This window comes from Halichoerus grypus, chromosome 7 (genome assembly GCF_964656455.1).
Source record: "Halichoerus grypus chromosome 7, mHalGry1.hap1.1, whole genome shotgun sequence".
Classification (NCBI taxonomy): Eukaryota; Metazoa; Chordata; class Mammalia; order Carnivora; family Phocidae; genus Halichoerus; species Halichoerus grypus.
Genome location: NC_135718.1, coordinates 35,019,045 through 35,039,371, shown reverse-complemented (window position 1 = coordinate 35,039,371; position 20,327 = coordinate 35,019,045). Strand labels below are relative to the sequence as shown.

Below are 20,327 nucleotides of genomic sequence, written 5' to 3'. Positions count from 1 at the left end.
TTTCCTGTATGTCTTTCTGTGTCCAAATTTCCCTCTTCCTGTAAGGATACCAGTCACTGAATTAGGGCCCACCCTAATCCAGTATGACTTCATCTTAATTTGCTTGCATCTACAAAGACCCTTTTTCTAAATAAATAAAATCTTTCAAAAAAGGGCGGGGGGGTGCCTGGGAGGCTCAGTCATTAAGCATCTGCCTTCGACTCAGGTCATGATCCCAGGGTCCTGGGATTGAGCCCCGCATCGGGCTCCCTGCCCGGCGGGAGGCCTGCTTCTCCCTCTCCCACTCCCCCTGCTTGTGTTCCCTCTCTCACTGTGTCTCTCTCTGTCAAATAAATAAATAAAATCTTTTTTAAAAAAAAAAAAAGACCCTTTTTCCAAATAAGGTCACATTCACAGGTCTTAGGGTTTAGGACTTCAAAATATCTTCAAACATATCTGTGTGACAGACACACACAGTTCAGCCTACAACAGTGTTGAGAATCTTAAGGACTTTGAAATGTCTGCTATGGAGAATGATAGTCAAAAAGAAAGTCATGAATAGCTCTAACCTTTTTCGTTTGGACTGTTTGTTCAAGTTCAATAGCCTTTTCTTCCACGCTGATTCTTATTCCATTCTGTCTATACTAAAATCCTGATGTCTGAACCAACTTGTTTGCCCACAACCTACCTGCCTCCTCCTTGGGTGGATGCATTGACTCTGAATATGGTCCATCTGTTTGAGCCGCCACACTTGTCTCTTTTTCCCTCTCATCTGTGCCAGTCTTATGGAATCTGGATTCAGCCCCAACCTGAACTTGGAGTATTTGTATACACCACTCTAGAGGAATAGACCTCTTAGCAGACTTCTTTTACTTTATTGGAACTCCTAGTGCTGACTTCTCCCAGCTGTTTTGTCTGGATGCCACCTGGATTCAGGTGTGACTTGGAGTTCATATGTCAGGGCTGCTGCAGAAAGAATTCCTTTATTGAATGGGAAGTTAGTCAGGTCTTCCCAATGTAAGTATGTTTATAATTCCTTATCTTTTGGGAAGCCTCTTTTACTTGCCAGTAAGATTGTTTTCTCAAAGATGCATCATTCTTGGCAGTTATTACAGTTTCCTCCCTCTTCTCTGGTAGCAGGACCTATGCTGGGTATTCTCTAACAGCTTGTCTCCCCATCTCATCTTCAAGTGGTATTAGAGAAGCTGCAAAAGCCCAGCGTGGGTTTACCTAACAGCTGAGGGATGCCTTTCCTCCCTGTAGATCACATGACTAGGTCTGCCTGTCGAGTTGGCTGTCCTTTTGGAGATCAGAGAAGTGTAGGAGTTTTACCTACTACAACAGCTGTTAGGGATGATACATCTTCAGAAAAACAATATAAATGGTAAGTAATGGTGGAGGGGGATTAGCACTACGTTCTCTCTTATTCTTTTGTATCTTCCTTCTAAAGTGATTATGCCCCCTGTCAGACTTCTTTGAAACATCTTTAAACAGCACAGAACATCTTTAAAAGAAATGAAGCAGTTTCTCCCCATCTCTTTTATAATGTCTTTGCACTCTTGGTAATTCAGAAAAGAGTAGACAGGAACTCTAACGTTTACCTCAAGGACACTGTTCCTCTCCCAGCTCAGTGCATTTCATGAGTTTACTCTAGAAGAGCCCTAATAGGACATAGTGAGCCCTGCAGTTTTCTCCCTAACTCTGGAGAAATGCGTCCCATGATCTTTGCCACTGTGAAATAGCTCAGGGAAAAACAAAGCGGTCTTTAGCTCAAATGGTGATTGGATCTTTGTGTGGTGGTGTCCTATAATCTCTACACCATGAAGCACCACAGAGTTTTCACAGTTCCTCCAAGAGCAACTTTTAGAGGCAGACAGAGAAACAAGCTGTTAGAAGAAACCCAGCGCAGGACTTGCCATCTGGGGAGAGACAAGGACTTGAAATAGCTGCTTTAGGAATCTTACCCTAGAATAAGTATCTCCAAAGCCTCAAATGACCCCATCTCCAGGTTTCTATGGAGAATGAACTGATTTTAGACTAAATCTCCAAAATCCTTCCCTGGGTCAGAGTGAGTACCTTGGACTTGACTTTTCCTAACTGTGCCTAGGGGAGAAGTATATCTGTCAAGAACTTAGAGTATCCTGCTGCATTTATTTGTTTACTTATCTGTCTCTTTACTAGTCTGTAGTAAATTCTTAAGCTTCTATTTTGGAGAGGGGAAGAGCTATTCTTTTTATTTTTTATATTGAAGTTAATTTTTTGAATAGGTAACACATTTGTGTGTTTCAAAAAAAAATAAAAAATAAAAACTATAAAAACAGTATGTTTCTGACATCCTCTTTTTACATTCTTCCCTGCTGTCTTGTATTCTTTCCTGTGTTTCTTTATGTAAATGAAAGCAAATAAAATATACATTCTCATTTCCCACCTTTTCTTAAGGAAAAGGTAACTGCATATGCATTGTATATGTATATGCACCTTGTTTTTAGTTAGTATATCCTGGATACTTTTCTATATCAGTACATAAAGAGCTCCCTTATTCTTTTTTATAATTGTATTCCGCTGTATAGGATGTACTATAACTTATTTAATAAGATCCTATTAAAAGAAATGAGTTGTGTCCATTCTTTTACTAAACAATGCCACAGTGAATGAATCTGTACATATGTCTTTTTGTGTTTCTGAGATATTCTGAGAAGTGGGATTATTGGGTCTGAGAGTAAATGCATCTGCATTCTCCTTGAATTTTTAATTCATCTGTGTATCTCCAGGATCCAGCCTCTATGGTACATAAAGTCTTTACTCAGTAAATAGTTTACTGAATGAGGAAATATACAGGAGACAGTTTTTCTGGGTTTCTGGTCAGTTTTCCCTGTTGGAATGTCAGACCCATCTCCATAATAAATTCTCTAAGATATGTCCAGCTTAAGACATCTGTTCCACTAGAGGTAACCTTCTGGAAAAGGGACTTTTGAATATTTTTATAACTAGACCCATAAAAGAACATTTCGCCTGTGTTTTTGGTTGTAGTTTTACAAACATAAACATCATTGAACTTAGTAAAAAGTACATCTCCAAAAACTAATGAATATATTGCAATATATTTGGCTCTGGTGGCTAAAGTCCTGTGAGTCAGAGTTTTTTTTCCCCCCCTTTTTCCTTTCTCTCTCCCACCTTCAATTTTATTTTTTGCCAAATGTTTAGAAAAGTCACCCTGTAGACAATGATGTTAACACCACCTGTTATGACTAATCCACTCTGGTCTCCCTGTTTCAGTTGAGCAGGAACACAAGCAGGGGGAGTGGGAGAGGGAGAAGCAGGCTTCCCGAGGAGCAGGGAGCCCGATGCGGGGCTCGATCCCAGGACCGTGGGATCATGACCTGAGCCGAAGGCAGATGCTTAACGACTGAGCCACCCAGGCGCCCCTTTGTAGCTCATTTATTACCTGCCTCGTACCCACACACTGTAAATTATGATATCAAATAAGAACTGAATATTTGAGTTAATTACTACCAGTAAGTGTCATTGTGACCTTAGACATTATACTTCGCCCTCATGAGCCTTCATTTGCTCATTTATAGAATGAGGAATTGGGGCATTATGAGTTGTAAAATATCCTCTACACCAGAGTTTTATGATTTAAAGGTTTCATTTTCAAACATTGATTTTGTTTGATCCTTGTTGAGTTTTGTTTTGACCTTCCATAGTTTACCAGGTCCTACTTCCATGTAAATTTAGGGTTCAGTTTTGCTACTTGTTTTTATGCAGGTAGAAGATTTGGCATTATTTAATAGTGGAAAATACATGGGTGTGTAACTTATCCGGATGGGTTTGAATCCTGGCTCTGTAATTTATGATCCTGGAAAAGTTATTTAACCTCTCTGTGCTTGTTTTTCCATCTGTAAAATAGCATAATAAAGAAGCTACCTCATAAGGTTGTAAGGATAAATGAAAAAAAGCATTTAAAAGCATTCAGTTCCACGCCTTATGAAATTCAGTAAATATGAGTGATAATATTATGGGCAGCTAAGTTGTAGGGAAGGGATTGTGATGGGCAGGAGTTTCTATTACTCTTATTTCGTGGGTAACTGCACAAATTTTTAAAACTTTGAAACATCACACATCCAGAAGAATGTAATCAACAGTAGCATATGGTTTTAGTAATAATAAAAGGAAAGCACATGAACTTAGTGCTAAAATTAAGAAAACAAATATTACAAGCTCCTGTGAACCCACCCAGTTGCATTGCCCTTCCTTTCTGTCCAGAGGTAACTACTATTCCCTTGATTTTTTAAAAAAATGGTTTTGTTGTCTTTATACGTTCCTATAAACAGTATAGCACTTAAATTATATCTCTAATTATACACACACACACACACGCACTGCTTAGTTTTGAAAAACAGAATAGCAAGCACAAACCTTGGATGTGTAAGGGACAATATTGCCACTATTAGGTGAAGAGATGATAGTCTGAATAGTCTCTGAATCAGATCTGGCTTCAGCTTCCGCAAGAATGTATGAGTCCTTTCTGGAGAAGTGAGCAAGGTCATGAGTGAATCCTGGGAAACAAAGGACAACTATTGGCATATCTGACAGAGCTGTGATTTGTTGGACTATCTGTGTATTAGATGTCTGGCAGAAATACGACCTCTCCAGCTGTCAGGAGTACCCCAGGTTAAAGCAGTGAGGTGAATTGAGTGCCCTCAGCTGATTCAGATAGCACAGCAAGAAATGGAGAACAGGGGTTTCATCACCCCACTGGCAAGACAAGCCAAAGTACAGATAACAGTCTGGGCTGGGCTCACCTATTCCTTCTATCTTCAGTTACAAAAGAAGAGTACAGAGGTAGTCAGGATCTTGGTGATGGCAGGCATCAAAATTACTCACTCTTAGGCCACTCTGTTCTAGTGTGTGCAGAGTACATCTCTCACCTTCCTGTCCTTTGTATAAGGTATCTGTCTCTCTAGAAGCTTGTAGAATCATCTCTTTGTCTCGGAGAGTCTGAAATTGCACAGAGCTGTGCTTGGTGTGGGTCTAGTTTCATCCCTTTTGCTACATGTTTGGTAGGCCCTTTTCCTCTAGTAGTTCATGTCCTTGAATTCCAAGAAGTTTTCTAGAAATTTTTATTGATGATTTCCTCCCATCTGCTGCTGCTTTCTTTCTGGGTCCCCTATTATTCAAAAGCCAGACCTTCTGAACTCCTAGTTTTCTTTTTTTTTTCACTTCTATTTTCCATTTCTTTATCCTTTTGCTATATATTTTAGGGCATTGCCTCAAAACACTTCTACTAAGTATTTTGTTTCCGCTAATATGCTTTTTTTTTTTTTTTTAAGATTTATTTATTTATTTGAGAGAGTGAGAATGAGAGAGAGAAAGAGTACATGAGAGGGGGGAGGGTTAGAGGGAGAAGCAGGCTCCTCGCCAAGCAGGGAGCCCGATGCGGGACTCGATCCAGGGACTCCAGGATCATGACCTGAGCCGAAGGCAGTTGCTTAACCAACTGAGCCACCCAGGCGCCCCACCGCTAATATGCTTTTAATGAACAAGAATTCTTTTTTCCCTCTCTGAATATTTCTTCTTTATAGAACCCTCTTATTTCCTGGTTCTACTTTTATCCCTCTAAGTAAATTAGTGATAGGTTTTTATTTTTATGTATGTATGTATGCATGTATTTTAATCTTGAGGGTTTTTTGGGGTGTTGTTGTTGTTGTTGTTTTATGCTTATCATGCCATGAATTCATAGGGAATGGGTTCCAGCAGCTCAGGCTCCTTTCCATTGGTTCTTACAAAATGTGCTTTGTTGGGTGGAGCAGGCTGGCGCTTCAGTTGGACCCAAGTACCTTTCTCTTCAGCTTCCTTCTTTGATCATTTTCCTTCATGAGCTTCAAGAAGCTGTCTCGGCTCTTTGAGTGCTTAATATGCTCAATACCTACATTAATTCTCTTGGCAAGAATCTTGCCTTTAACTTGCTTGTTTACAACAATGCCAACAGCAAGCTGGGTAATACTGTAGACTCTTCCAATTTTGCCATCGTAACATCTGTGGGGCATTCCTTTTTGAACAGTGCCCATTCCTTTGATGGTGACAATATCACCTTTCTTGTAGATTGGCATCTATGTGGCCAAAGGCCATGTTTTCTAAAAGGCCTAGAGAACATGTAGTGGGTGCCTTTCCCCTTGCCCTATGAGTTGATGGTTTTGGCAAATTACTGGAAGATGGTGGTTCCGGTGAAAGGCTAGTGATAGGTTTTTACATTTTTTCCCTCCCTGCATGATTCCTGACTCTTCCAGGTTGCTCTTGTTTATTTGTTTTGGTTTCCACAATATTGGAATCCCTTGAAGGCTTAGCTGAAACACTTGCCCCTGGCCTTTTCATGGACTGCTTGGCTTCCTCACAGCACGGCGACTGGACTCCAAGGTCGAGCACCCCAAAAAGAGACAGCCAAGCAGAAATTGTATTGCCTTTTGTAACCTACGAAACCTACAGCATCTCTCTGTCACATTTTCTCATTAGTGGGGACCCACTAAGGCTGGCCCACATTCCAAGGGAGAAAAGTTAGACTCCCATCTTTTCATGAAGGAATATAAAAGAATTTATGGACTTATTTTAAAACGACCACATCATGTGAATGTAAAATCCCAAAAGAGAACCCAGATCTTTTGACTCTTTTTTTAGAACTTTTTCTTATACCCTGTTGTAGAACACAAGTCGTAACTAAAATCAGGTGTTTAGATGACATATGCATGTTAAGTGTCCATGCTGCTTCAATTTCTCTATTAGATGTCCTCATATAGTTCTCTCTAACAGAGAATTGTCTTTAACTCTTTTGATTGGTTTATAAGTCCTATCCATTTTGTTCTTAAATAGTTGTAGAGGTGGAAGTTAGAAATTATTAAACTAGTGGTTTTCAAACCTATTGTTATTTTTTATTTTCATAGCAAAACACTTTTTTGAAAACTAAAATTTTTCTTAGAGCATCATTATATTAGGCAGAGAAAAACTGAGCTGCTCTGAATAAGCACATCCACCAGAGCCAGTCCCATGAGGTGGCCCTTGAAGTTCTTTGGAACCTTGGGAACAGCTGACTTAGGTAATTTCTTTTATGTTATAATGGCAAAATTAAGGCCTAAGGAGTTTCAGTGACATGTCTAAGGTTATGAAAGTTAGTAACTGAGCCAACAACAGGACCAAGTCCCCTACTTCCAAGGCTGGTGCTTTTTGTTGTTGTTGTTACTTTATTATTTACTTAATTACACATTCTTCGGGATAAAGCTTAGAGTATAGCATTTTGCAACAGTGTGTCACCAGCAGCAAAGCTTTTAAAACAGTAATTCCTTTCCAGCAATAGAGGGACAAGGAGCAGGCCCAGGGCCCGCCTACTGAACACCCAGCCTCCGTAGAGGCTCTTGTTTACCTCTGAGGCTGCCGTTGCCCTCTGTGCTCCGCGGCCGGGAGCAACCTTCAGCGTCCTAATCATGTGGCCGATTTAAAACGTCAGTCTTAATTTTGGTGGCTACGGTTGTGGAAAACCACATATTACTAGTTTCCAACCAGAGTCAGCTTATGATAGCTTCTTGAAAACAGTGAGTGAGCTGGCAAAATTTGGCTGATAATCTCACACCATTATACATAGTTGTATTATGATCTTCACGTTTTTTTCAGTATACTTCCAGCCCCCACCAGAGCTCTTACTCTTCTTGCACTGGCTTCAAGTGTTTTACTTAATGTTTCTAAGCAACCAACTAAAATTGGCAGCACTATATTAAAAGCAAGGGAAATGATTACTGCTTATCAATTTAGCACTCAGTGTTCCCAAGTATTGGCTGAATGAAACCAAAATGACAGGTTTTCACTGATAAATATATTTTGGCTTTTTTTCAGTGTATTTACGGTATTCTATATGGCAGAAAAACCTGCATGTGAGGGGCGCCTGGGTGGCTCAGTCGTTAAGCGTCTGCCTTCGGCTCAGGTCATGATCCCAGCGTCCTGGGATCGAGCCCCACATCGGGCTCTCTGCTCCGCGGGAAGCCTGCTTCTCCCTCTCCCATTCCCCCTGCTTGTGTTCCCTCTCTCGCTGTGTCTCTCTCTGTCAAATAAATAAATAAAATCTTTAAAAAAAAAAAAAAAAAAAAAAACCTGCATGTGATAGAACAAAGAATTGCCTGTTCTATTTATAATATCAGTTTGAGATTTAATTAATCTCTCATCACCACATTTATTGATTTTCTCTTTTGAATTAGATTTTAATAACCATCTGTGAGAACAGACTGAAAGCCTGTCTCTGGAAACAATGCCTTGGTATTTAGGGACAGGAGAGCAGCTGTGAGCTGTTGTTCTTCCTTTCTTAATAGCTGAATGTCACATTCTGTAGTTTGGCTTTCATTCACTAATGTGAGCAAACGATCTGCCTTTCTTTCTGACTCAAGTTCCATTTACATAGTACGTTAACATTCTGTATTATTCTTCAGTCTGAGTTACCTTGTGACCTAAAAATAAATCCTGTCTGGGCCTCTGGTTCTAATTTCACCCTATAATCCTCTTGGCCTTAGCATTACTATTTCTCTTATATAAGATCTTCCCACTCTCAGGCTTTGCCAAAATGCAGTTCTCTTACTAACTAAAATTTCACTCTTCTTCCACCTCAGCATGGTATTAATAAAAATGAGTGGGTATAAAAATGTGTATATATGCTCTGTGAGTGAATAAGTTAATTTATATTTGAATGAGTCTGTGTGTATCTAATAGTGGGTGTTTATAGCCAGGTTGGGAAAGGTGTGTGGGAAGGGATAGGAAAGGGTAAGCCTGGTGAAGAGGAAGAGAAACTGTAGAGGAGCCTCACTAGTAACAAGACTAGTGTTGGAGAGAGGAGACTATCATCTGTTTCTTTGCTGCTGAGATGCCCATTTCTTTCTTACTAATAAAGATTTCCAAACATAAGAAATCATTTGTAGAAATCTCTAATTTTACTTGCTAATGAATTGAACCTCTGTCCAATATGTGCCTAAAGTAAAAATTACTAGAAATTGGATATTTCCGTATTTAATAAAGGGTATAAAAATCAGTTATAGAAGTGAATTAAAGACATTTAATGTTTTGTACTGTCAGCACCATTGTTCTCTCCTAATACCAAACAGTGTTTCTCAGTGTGACCCTCAGACTGGCAGCATCAGCATCATCTGGTAACATGTTAGAAATACAAATTCTTGGGCCCCACCCCAGACCTACTGAATCACAAACTCTGGGGAAAGGTCTAGTAATCTGTGTTTTAACAAGCTCTCCATGTGATTCTGATCTACAGTAAAGGTCAAAAATCATTGCTTTTAATTATAAGAAATTGGCATCTCTGTAGTATCTTCTAATATGAAAGATATTTTACTGTAAAATATACCCTAACACTAATGAAATTTATCTTAGTTTATTGAAGTTATAGATCCAAGAATAGGTATTTGATTGGGTGAGTGGATAAGGAAGGAAAGACCTTATAGCTATGTTCCTACCGTGATGATTAGATAATAGCTATGTTTGCTTAGTTGAAAATATATCCTGATTACAGAAGAGTAGAATTAAATTCTACATATGTACATTTCACATTGTAGAATTTAGAGTATATAAAATATTCACCTGTTCGGTTGGTTTGGAAGTATTAACAATTTTGAGAAAATACAATGACCAAAATAAAATGCTTAGTAGATGGGCTCAACAGCAGAATGGAGGAGACAGGAATAAATGAGCTGGAATATAGAACAATAGAAATTACCCAATCTGAGCAATAGACAGAAAATAGACTAGAAAGAAAACGTGAATTATCTCAGAGACCTGTGGGACTGTAACAAAAGAGGATACCTTCTTGTCATTGGTGTCTTGGAAGGACAGGAGAAAGAGGGTAGGCTGAAAAAGTACTCAGAAATGACTGAAAGCTTCCTATATTTGGCAAGAGATATAAACCTATAGGTTCAAGAAACTGAGCAAACCACATACAGGATAAACCCAAAGAAATCTATGTCAAGACATGTGATAATTTAACCTATGAAAACTAAAGACCTCTGAAAAGCAGCCAGAGAAACACAACACCTTACCTATAGGATAAGATAATCATAAACCGAGAACAGTGAAGAGATATAAAAGGTACAATTTCTACACTTCACTCCAACTGGTAAAATGGTAACACCAGTAGACTCTGATAAGTTATGTGTATATAACATAATATTTAGAGCAAATGGAATTCTAAAAAATGTTCAAGTAACCCACAAGAAGATAGGAAAAACTTAAAAAATATAAAAAAAATAAAATAAAATGACAAACTTAAGCCCTAATAGATCAACAATTACATTAAATGTAAATGGTCTAAAATACATCAATTAAAAGAGATTGGCAGGGTAGATTAAAAACATGACCTAACTGTATGCGGTCTATAAGAAACTCAATTCAAAGATAACAGTATAGGCAGGTTGAAAGTAAAAGGATGGGAAAAGATATATAGTAGTGGCTATATTAATACCAGATAAAGTAGACTTAAAACAAATTACTGGAGAGAGAGGGGGACATTATATAGTGATAAAACTGGACTTATAGGAAACAATTAGAAATATTTTTTTAAATTTTAAAATTTTTTAAAATTTAGAAATAAAACAGAAGGAACACAAAAAAACATACATACCAGATAATGCCTTAAGAGAACTAGAAGATGAAAAGAAGGAAATGTTTAAAATTTAAAAAGAAATGAAAAAGAGCTAAAAAAGAAATTAAAATTGAAATAGGAAGTCTAACATCTGGGTAATTGGAGCAAGGAGGGACTTGATAAGACTCTATTCCTCAACGGGTTAATGGTTTCAGAGGTGTTTATCTTATAACAACTCATTAAGCCATCCATTCCTTTTGTGAGATTTTTCTGTATTTGTTTTGTTTTACAATTAAAAGATTATGAAATGCAACAAAAAGGCAAACGGTGAATGGGCAAATATTTGCAAAGAAAAAAACAGAAAAATGTCATGCAAATTGATTTTTTTAAAAAGCTAAAACTATAATAAAGAATTACAGAGGATGTAAATAAATGGTTTACATATATTCAAAAAGGTAATAAACACTAAAAACATTGAGCTTCACTGAAATACTTCTTGGAAGACAACTTTCGGGAAAGGAACAAAGGAAATAAACTTTATTTATATCTTATCTGTGGATAACTTTTAATTTAAGATATGGCCTAATATCTGTTGTGGGTGAAGTTGGGGTTGGGAGGGACTGGTGGCAATAGAGCCTTCAGGAGGTGCCCTTTACTGTGGTAGGATTTCTGTTATATGATCCCAAGGTGAATGCAATACAAAATAATTCACTTGTTTTCTGTTCATGTTGAGTTAGCCTGACATTTTATAATTTGGAAAATTTTTACTATTAATTACATTGAATGCTTTTTTATACTTCACAGTGAGAGACCTACCACCAATTTGCCTTGATGTTAGACAAAAACAGCGTGTTTCTATAGATGCATTACCATCTGAAATGAAGGCCCCAGTTCTTTCAGAATCTGTCCTTCCTAACCAGTCCAAAACTATGAAAGACTTTCAGTAAGTTTCAGCTCACTGTTAATATGTAGACGTATAGTCATCTAATGCCAGTACTCTACATAATTTAATATTTTTGTGTGAGAAATTGAACTTGTGGCTCGTTATAAGGCATTGGTCAAGAGTGAAGACACAAAAGACTAGATGTCTCAAGTTGAATGTGAAAACAAATGTATAAGTAACAGGTAAGGGGTAGGTAATGTTGCAACAAAAGAAACAACACTAAATAAGAGAATATGAGTTAAAACAGACAAAAGGAGATAAAGATGGTGATAAAATAATAAAATGTTTCCTTTTTAAAAAATATTATTTCATCTACTATGTGACACATAAACCATAAAAGCTGTGTCACTACTGAAAATAATCCAATGAATACTGAAGGACTAAGTGATAATGAGAAAGTAGACAGAGAAAGTAAACAAAATCTCTCAAGTTTGGCTATGAAGTAAAGGAAAGAAGGTGTTAATTGTGAGGAGCATGTCAAGAATGACCTTTTTAAAAAGCAAGTAAATGGAAAGCTGAATAAATATCATGATCCATTTAAGAATTATAAGTTCATAAACTATATTTATATAATTGGAACATATTGTATTCAGCTTCAATATTTCAAATTACATGTTTGGTGACATTTATTTTTAAAGAAGTAATGCTATTTTATCTGAATAATATTTCTATCTGTTATAGTTAATGTTTGTTTTCATTTTAGGGAAGATATGGAAAAAGTTAAGTCATCAGGAGATTGGAAAGCAGTACACGATTTTTATCTAACAACATTTGATTCTTTCCCAGAACTAAATGCTGCATTTAAGGTAATAACACAGAAAACACATTTTTCACTTTTAGTTTTAAATTTTCCAAAAAAAGATACAATAACTTAGCTCTTTTTCTACCTAATATTGACTTAAGCAGCTGTTTAAACATATATACATATTAATTTCAGAAAGTATACATATCACAAATAAATATTACTTAAGTGATATCTTAAAGATTGTTTGCATTTGTACTAATGATGATGTTTGACTCCATTCTTTCAGTTTTAAAAAACAAAGTGATTATACTGGCTAATTGAACATGATAATAAAAAATAAATATTAAAAAGTGATTAAAATAATTCTTATACATTCATTTTTATTTCTAGCAGCTTTGCCCAAAAGTTCTTTTTCATCGTCCTACTAAAAAAATATTAGAAATTATGAAGGAATAGTTATGGTTCAAAATTACTAAGAACAGTCCTTAAATGTTATATACACTTAATTCATTAATTGAATTTGCAGAAAGATGCCACCGCCTCCTTTAATACCATTGAAGACTCTGGGATTAATGCTAAATTTGTGAATGCTGTATATGATGCCTTACTTAATACTGTAAGTATTATTTATAAACAGATGCAAACAGTATAATTCTTTGTCTCTTTTGTATTTCAAAAGCAGCCACACAAATATTGTAATAATCACCTTGTAACATAATTGTATAATTGTACAGTAAATTTAGTTGGAATTCTCAGAAAGTTAGGTATTTTTTATATTTTTTTAATTAAATGAGAATTAAGCAAAAAATACTTTTATGTCCAGTCCTTCTTTAGGAAGGCTTGCTGAAATAAAATCATGCTTCACTTAGCCAGCAAAAAGAGATAAATTATTTGATTGTATTGGCATTGCACTGAATCTATAGTGGTTCTCAAATTTTACTATGTATCAGAATCACAGGAAGGGCTTCTTAAAATACAGAGTTTCAGATTCAGTAGTTCTGGGGTAGAGCTCAAGCATTTGTGTTTCTAACAAGTTCCCAGGAACCACATTTTGAGAACCACAGTGCTATAGATGAATTTGTGAGGAGTTGACATTTTTTTTTAATCCATGAACATGGTATATCCCTCCAATTACTTAGATCTTCTTTAGTTTTTCTTGGTGATACTTTGTAGTTTTCTGGATAAATGTCTTACACATATCTTGTTACATTTAGTTCTAGTACTTGATTTTTTTTGATGCAATTGTAATACTTTCGCTATGCGCAAACAATGAATCATGGAACACTACATCAAAAACTCATGATGTAATGTATGGTGATTAACATAACGTAATAAAATAAAATTAAAAAAAAATACTTTCATATATTTATCTTTATTTACCATACCAAATTCACTCATTAATTCGAATAGTGCATCAATAGATTTATTTGGATTTCCTGTATGGACAGTCCTGTCATTTGTGAAAAATGAGACTTCACCTCTTCAGTCCTTTTATCTTGCATGTATGGATGGATAGATGTAAGTATTTGCCTTATTGCACTGGCTAGGACCTCTTGTAAAATTTTGAATAAAAGAAGTAATAGCAAACATCTTTGTCTTATTCCTAATCTCAGTATTTTACTATTAAATACATGAAAAGGTACATTATTATTATGTATTGTCATGTGAGAAATGTAAATAACATTACACATCCATTCAAAATGAGTAAAATTTTTTTAAGTACTGAATTGGCAATATTGTGCAGCAACTGGAACTTTCATACCCTGATGAGGTATGAAACTAGTACAACCACTTTGGGAAATTGCTTGGCATTATTTACTAACACTAAGCATATACATATACATATACTGTGACCCAAAATGTTCCACTCCTAGGACATTTGTCTGATCTCTTTTGACTTGGAGTGATATCAGTGTTTTATAGACACTAAAAAATTAAATCTACAACACAAGGGGAAAACTCTCTAAAATGGAAATAAGATTTTTTTTTTAGTATTTGAATTCTTAAACTATATAGGAATGTTATTTTATGCCTTTTCTGCCTTTTCCAAATCCAGTAATGAAAAAAAATCTTATTTTTTTATTGAACATAATTTCATTGCTCTTAATAATGAATTGTGGATCTCCCTGCTAATTATAACTTTTTACTGGTAGTAATAAATATATTTAAATATATGCAGTCATTTTATATTGTTAAACATGCTAATCTTGGACTCGTGTTCATGATTTTATCCTGCCAATCCAGGGAAACTGAAAATTTTTTCAGTTATATAAAACCGATGTTGGTCATCAAAGGCCCACCATATACGTTTGTGCAGTTTGTTGTGCACGGCACATCCCAGGGAGCATTCTCGTTGTAATCTTACGTCATTGGTGCTCTAGCACTCTCAGATGTGAAAATCATACTACCATAAGCAGTCCTCGGTCATCAAGTCTGATTTTAACTATTGAAACAGATCTGTAAATATAAATAACATATAAAAGTCACCTAAGTACCTAATCCTAATTATTTTATGATTTTCTTTTGCCTGTAGCCTCAAGACATTCAGAAGACAGTATTAAAGGGAATCATTAACAGCCTATTACGAGAATGGAAAGGGTAATTTTAACTAATATTTAGCTAATCAATATAGATAATTTCTACATCCCATACATCTTTAATGTATATGCATATATTTTACTCTCAGAAAAGATTTTAGTTGTTTTAAAAACAGAGATCAGAAAGAAATTATAAACCATTTATAACAAAACAAAACACTTATGACAAAGCTTTTTAACTTGAGTTTTGTGACTTCTCAGGAGGGTTTATATGTGGGCTTCACAGGATCTGTGAATCCTTTAAAATTATATATAAAATTTGTTATGTACAGATATATGTGTGGTATAAAAATGGGATGCATAGTTACATCAGTAACCTAGAATTAAATTAAATGGACATTAAATTTAGCTTTGGATTTCTTGGTAGCTAGAGCAAAGTTTTTCTTCTTTCTAATATAAGGAAATGTAAGTTTGGCTACTGAAATATTTTTTTTCCTGGAACTAAATCTTGAATCATTATATAAGGAATGATGGGCAATGTAATTGATAATGTTCGAATATCACTGGATATGCAGAACACAACAATATACTTTGAAAAGTCCATAGTATTTAAATTGATAAATTATTTAAGTAGCATATAACTTAAATAATAGCTTCTACTAAAGCCAAAGGAATACCATTAAATTATAATTCAAATGTTTATATTAAGCCCCATTTAAAAATAATATCAAAATTATTGAATGTTAAGGGACACCTGGGTGGCTCAGTCTGTTGAACATCTGACTTTTGGTTTTGGCTCAGGTCATGATCTCATGAGTCTTGGGATCCAGCCCCACAATCGGGGCTCCGCACCCAGTGAGGATCTGCTTGAGATTGTCTCCCTCTGCCCACTCCCCATTCATGTGTGTGCTCTCTCTCTCTCTCTCAAATAAGTAAATAAATCTTTAAAAAAATTATTAAATGTTAAATGTACCCCATATTTTTTAATAACATTGCTCTGATTTTCAAAGAAATTCATGGTTATTACATAAATGTAGAAAAGGCACTGCTAGTATTATTAAAAAAAAAAAAGTAAACGTTAACATATTGCCATCTTTTTTCTGGTCACCTTTTTGAAACAAATGAAATCATACTGTATAGTTTGATGTGATTTTTAATAGCATTTTTCCTAATTTGTCATTACGGTAGTAAATTTGCATTTTCCTTGAATTATATGGTTTTGGTTGAACCCATAGTACTTCATTGAAAATGGAGAGATTTAGAGTGTAGGAGAGCTCCTGAGAGAAGTGGAAGCCCAGTGGCCTGACCCCGCCCCAGCCTGAGTCCCCTCTCATAAGCACACTCTCACCGCTTTCCAACCCTGCTCCTCAGAAGTGTGCCTGAGAGAGATTAAATGATAATTCGATGTGATTATCTATCAAAGGAGCATGTGGTCTTTACCCAAAAGTCTTGTTTTATTTTGGATTTTTTATAACAACAACAAGATCTAAAGTTTACTGACTGTTTATTATGGGCTAGGCACCTTTCTAACAATCTTCCATGTATTTTTCATTGAATCTTCACTGCAATTTTATGAAATAGTTAATATGATTATTTTCATTTCACAGTGGAGGAAACTAATTTACAGAAAAGTTAAAGAAGTTGCCCAAGTTAACACAGTAAGTGCCTGAGTCAGGATTAGAACCTAGGCAGTCTGGCAAAGAGCCTGTGATCTCAACCACAACTTCAATGCCCAGAACTGTGTACTGCATTAAAATACTAGTACATGGGACAGGAATTTGGAAATTGTCATGGTATTGCTATAAAATGGAAAAAATAGGGCTCGCCTATCACCAGGAATTTCAATATTTATGAATTGCCCTGAGTGTTTTAAAATATTTTCAAATTGGGGCACCTCCAGCTCAGGTCATGATCCTGGAATAAAGCCCTGTGTTGGGCTCCCTGCTCAATAGGCAGTCTGCTTCTCCCTCTCCCTCTGCTTCTCCCCCTGCTTGTGCTCTGTCTGTCTCTCTCTGTCTCTGTCTCTCATAAATAGAATCTTAAAAATAAATAAATAAATAAAATATTTTCAAATGTAATTTCTAAAACATAACAGCAGTCCCATTCAGAAAATAGTCTGACAATTATGTAGACTATTATAGACAGAAATGGTTTAGAAACCTTGTAAACAATTTAAATCATTATTCAGTCAAGATAATTCTTCCACAAAGAAATGTTACTGACTAAACATTTCTGTATACACATGTGTATACGTATTTCAAATTTTAACACGTATGTTATATATTTATATTTCAGACTATGTAGCTTTACATTTTGTAAAGGTCATTTAGTACATTTGGGGCAGTGGTTTATGTTTTCAGATTTGTTTTGTAATTATAACAAAAGTAATCATTTGGTCATTTTCTTTTCTTTTTTTTTTTTTTAAAGATTTTATTTATTTATTTATAGGACAGAGAGAGACACAGCGAGAGAGGGAACACAAGCAGGGGAAGTGGGAGAGGGAGAAGCAGGCTTCCCACTGAGCAGGGAGCCCGATGTGGGGCTCGATCCCAGGACCCCAGGATCATGACCTGAGCCAAAGGCAGACGCTTAACGACTGAGCCACCCAGGCGCCCGTATTTGGTCATTTTATTTTCTTAAAGGAAATTCAAGGAGATACTGGGAGATGAACCTTTTTTCCCCCAGGATTTATTTTTGAAAAATTTCAAACCACAGAAAAGTTAAAGACAATGAAAACTCATATACCTTTCACCTAGATTCACCAGTTGTTAATTTTATCCCTCATTTGCTTTTTGCTTTCTCTCCCTGTGCATGAGTGTGTGCATAATTATTTTTTTTAGTAAATGGAAGACATCATGACACTTAACCTCTAATTACTTCAGCATATATTTCTTAATAACCTTTTCCTACATAACCATAACACTGTATCACACCAAACAAATTTAATGTTTTTCTAATAGTACTCTCTAAAATGCAGTCCACATTTAAATTTCCCCAGTTGTCTCAAAAGTGTTCTTTAATATCTGGGTTTTGGACCCAGTCAAGGGTCATGAATTGAATCTGGTAATCTTATAGGTGAACCATTTTTAATTCAAGAAGTTACTTTAGAGTATTTTTGAGAGTGTATTCAATAGAATCTGAGAGGGTGAGAAAGAAACACTCATCAGCTTTGGCAATAACAAAAACTCTTGGTCAGATTTGACAATGTGAAAATCCAGATTAACATGGAAAAAAATTACAAATTAGTTACATCTCAGAGGTATTCAAATATTAATTTAATTTCCAATTTAATTAGAAACATACTAGATGAACTTACCATGTGATTTGATTTGCAGATATTTGATATCTATCACTTCAGAAATAGATATATAAACACAGCATATTTTCTTTCCTCAGAGCATCAGTATTCTTAAATGAGATATCAACTATCCTTTATTAAAACAAAAATATAAGTATTCTAAAATTATTGATTATTCATCAGGCTCTTAACTCTTTCCCAAGTTAGTCATGATATTTACCTCATAAAATGTTATAGCCTACTTAATTTACCTTTCTCTTTTAAGATTTTCTTTATTTATTTGAGAGAGAGAAAGCCTGTGAGAGCACAAGTAGGGGGAGGGACAGAGAGAGAATCTCAGACCCCATGCTGAGTGTGGAGCCTGACACAGGGCTTGATCTCACAACCCTGAGATTCTGACCTGAGCTGAAATCAAGAGTCAGATGCTTAACCAACTGAGCCACCCAGGCACCTCTACTTAATTCATCTTTTAGGTGTCTTCAGAACCAGCCAAGAGTAAGCACAGAAGAACCTATATTCCCAGCATATTACGAATCTGTTACTGTCTCAGTAATCATACATACTAACTTAAGTCTCATTTTTGGCTTTTACCAATGCAGTTCTCACAAAAACATATACTAATCATTTTTTGTTAGATGCTATAAGATTAAATACTAATCTGTAATCAATTATGCTTATTTCTTTTACAGTCCACGAACAAAAGATGATCTTAGAGCATATTTTATACTTTTACAGGTAAGAAAGCAAGAACTGAAGTTGTCTAATTCAAATCTCAGTCTATGCATGTGTTAAGGGAAATGATATCAAGTACTAAGTATTATTTTGTGCAACATTATTGATATTTTTTGATTATAGTGTAACCAGAGCACTAAAGTTATAACAAATAAACAATGGGAAGCTAAATTATCTTTGGGATTAAAATTTTAATGTAGTTCTTGCCTTTCTGCTGTGGTATTCAGGAACAAGCAGAATGGAAGCACCTTTTCTTCCTCCAGTCAACCTCTTATAACTAGCTTTAATGGGCTGCAGAACTTTCTTTTATTTCCCAACTAGTAGGTTTCTAACTTCTCTAGGTATTTTTAATAAATGCTTCCATTAGAATTCTAATGGAAAAATCAAGGTGATTGCTTATGTTTGCTAAAGCAAAGGTGATGAACTTTTTCCTCTTGAGAGAGACAGATTCATAGATACAAAAAAATAAGGTCCAGACAAATGAAAAGCAATTTTTAGTTTGTATTATTTTATTGAGAAAGAAGTATGTTATTACATGGCTAGCATACTGCTTTTGTGTTAGTCTTTACAATTTATAAAAGGTGTTTGTATATATTATTATCTCATTTAAAGGTAAGAATAAATTATGTTAAATAAGATACAGTGTTTAGTTAAATATTATGTCCAATAAAAGGAAATATGGACAGTAGGAATAAAAGAAGGGGGAGAAAGGAAAAAAGTAAAAGTGGGAAAAAGAAGTTAAGTAGACAAGAGGTAGTTGAAAGATATAAGAAGGGAAAGTAGAGGGTAGAAAGGACAAAAGCAAAACTAGAAGAAAGGGAGGAAATGTATGTAGATAGTAAAAGCTAGAGAAATGACAACCGAGGTTCAGATTTTGGGAGTGAGACTGTTAGTCAGCAGTAAGCTCCGCCCATGGTACCTTCTCAGGAGCACCACTCGGGGAGGCTCTCAGCAGGAGGCACTCTCTGTGAATTTGTCCTTGCCAGGAAGTCAGTTTTGTGAAAAATACATGGTGCTCTCTTAGTTCCCACAATTTCAGTTTATTTTTCAATGATACTATTTTTTTCCATGAAGTTCTGAAATGCACATTGTGATAAGAGTTCAGGTTGTAGAGATGTAACTAGAGGCTTCGAGCAACTCCTTCGGTGTCCCTTTGACATTTGAAAGTTGTCCGAAGCTGTGATGTGGCTCTCTCCTTGTTCTTTGTGAGACATGCACCTAATTCATCTCACAGTGGCAGAAGTTTCACAACCAGCTTTTACTTCATTTTTCTAGCATTCTTTTTTTTTTTTAATCAAGGAAGAACCAGGTTTTTTGTTTAATTGGATGATAGTGATTGGCATGGAGCTAGGAGCCTTACATACATTTTCTTTTTTACTACTTAGAACAAGTAAGATAGATATTATCATTCCTATTTTAAAGATGAGGAAATTGAGAATCAAAGTTTAAGGAACACGCCTAAGTGATAGAATCAG

General features: G+C 35.6%; 1 protein-coding gene across 4 annotated transcripts in view; it reads left to right on the top strand.

The window, feature by feature from the left end:
- HECTD2 (HECT domain E3 ubiquitin protein ligase 2) overlaps positions 1 to 20,327 on the top strand; it is a 72,388-nt gene that overhangs the window by 25,098 nt on the left and 26,963 nt on the right. For all 4 annotated transcript variants that reach the window (XR_013449679.1, XR_013449678.1, XM_078077374.1 and 1 more), the window contains exons 3-7: positions 11,402 to 11,540; positions 12,244 to 12,346; positions 12,812 to 12,901; positions 14,819 to 14,883; positions 18,810 to 18,855. Coding sequence is in view for 2 of the 4 variants with exons in the window: in XM_078077374.1 (XP_077933500.1) it covers positions 11,402 to 11,540; positions 12,244 to 12,346; positions 12,812 to 12,901; positions 14,819 to 14,883; positions 18,810 to 18,855 (443 nt within the window). In the remaining 2 variants the exon portion in view is untranslated. The remainder of the gene's footprint in view (positions 1 to 11,401; positions 11,541 to 12,243; positions 12,347 to 12,811; positions 12,902 to 14,818; positions 14,884 to 18,809; positions 18,856 to 20,327) is intronic.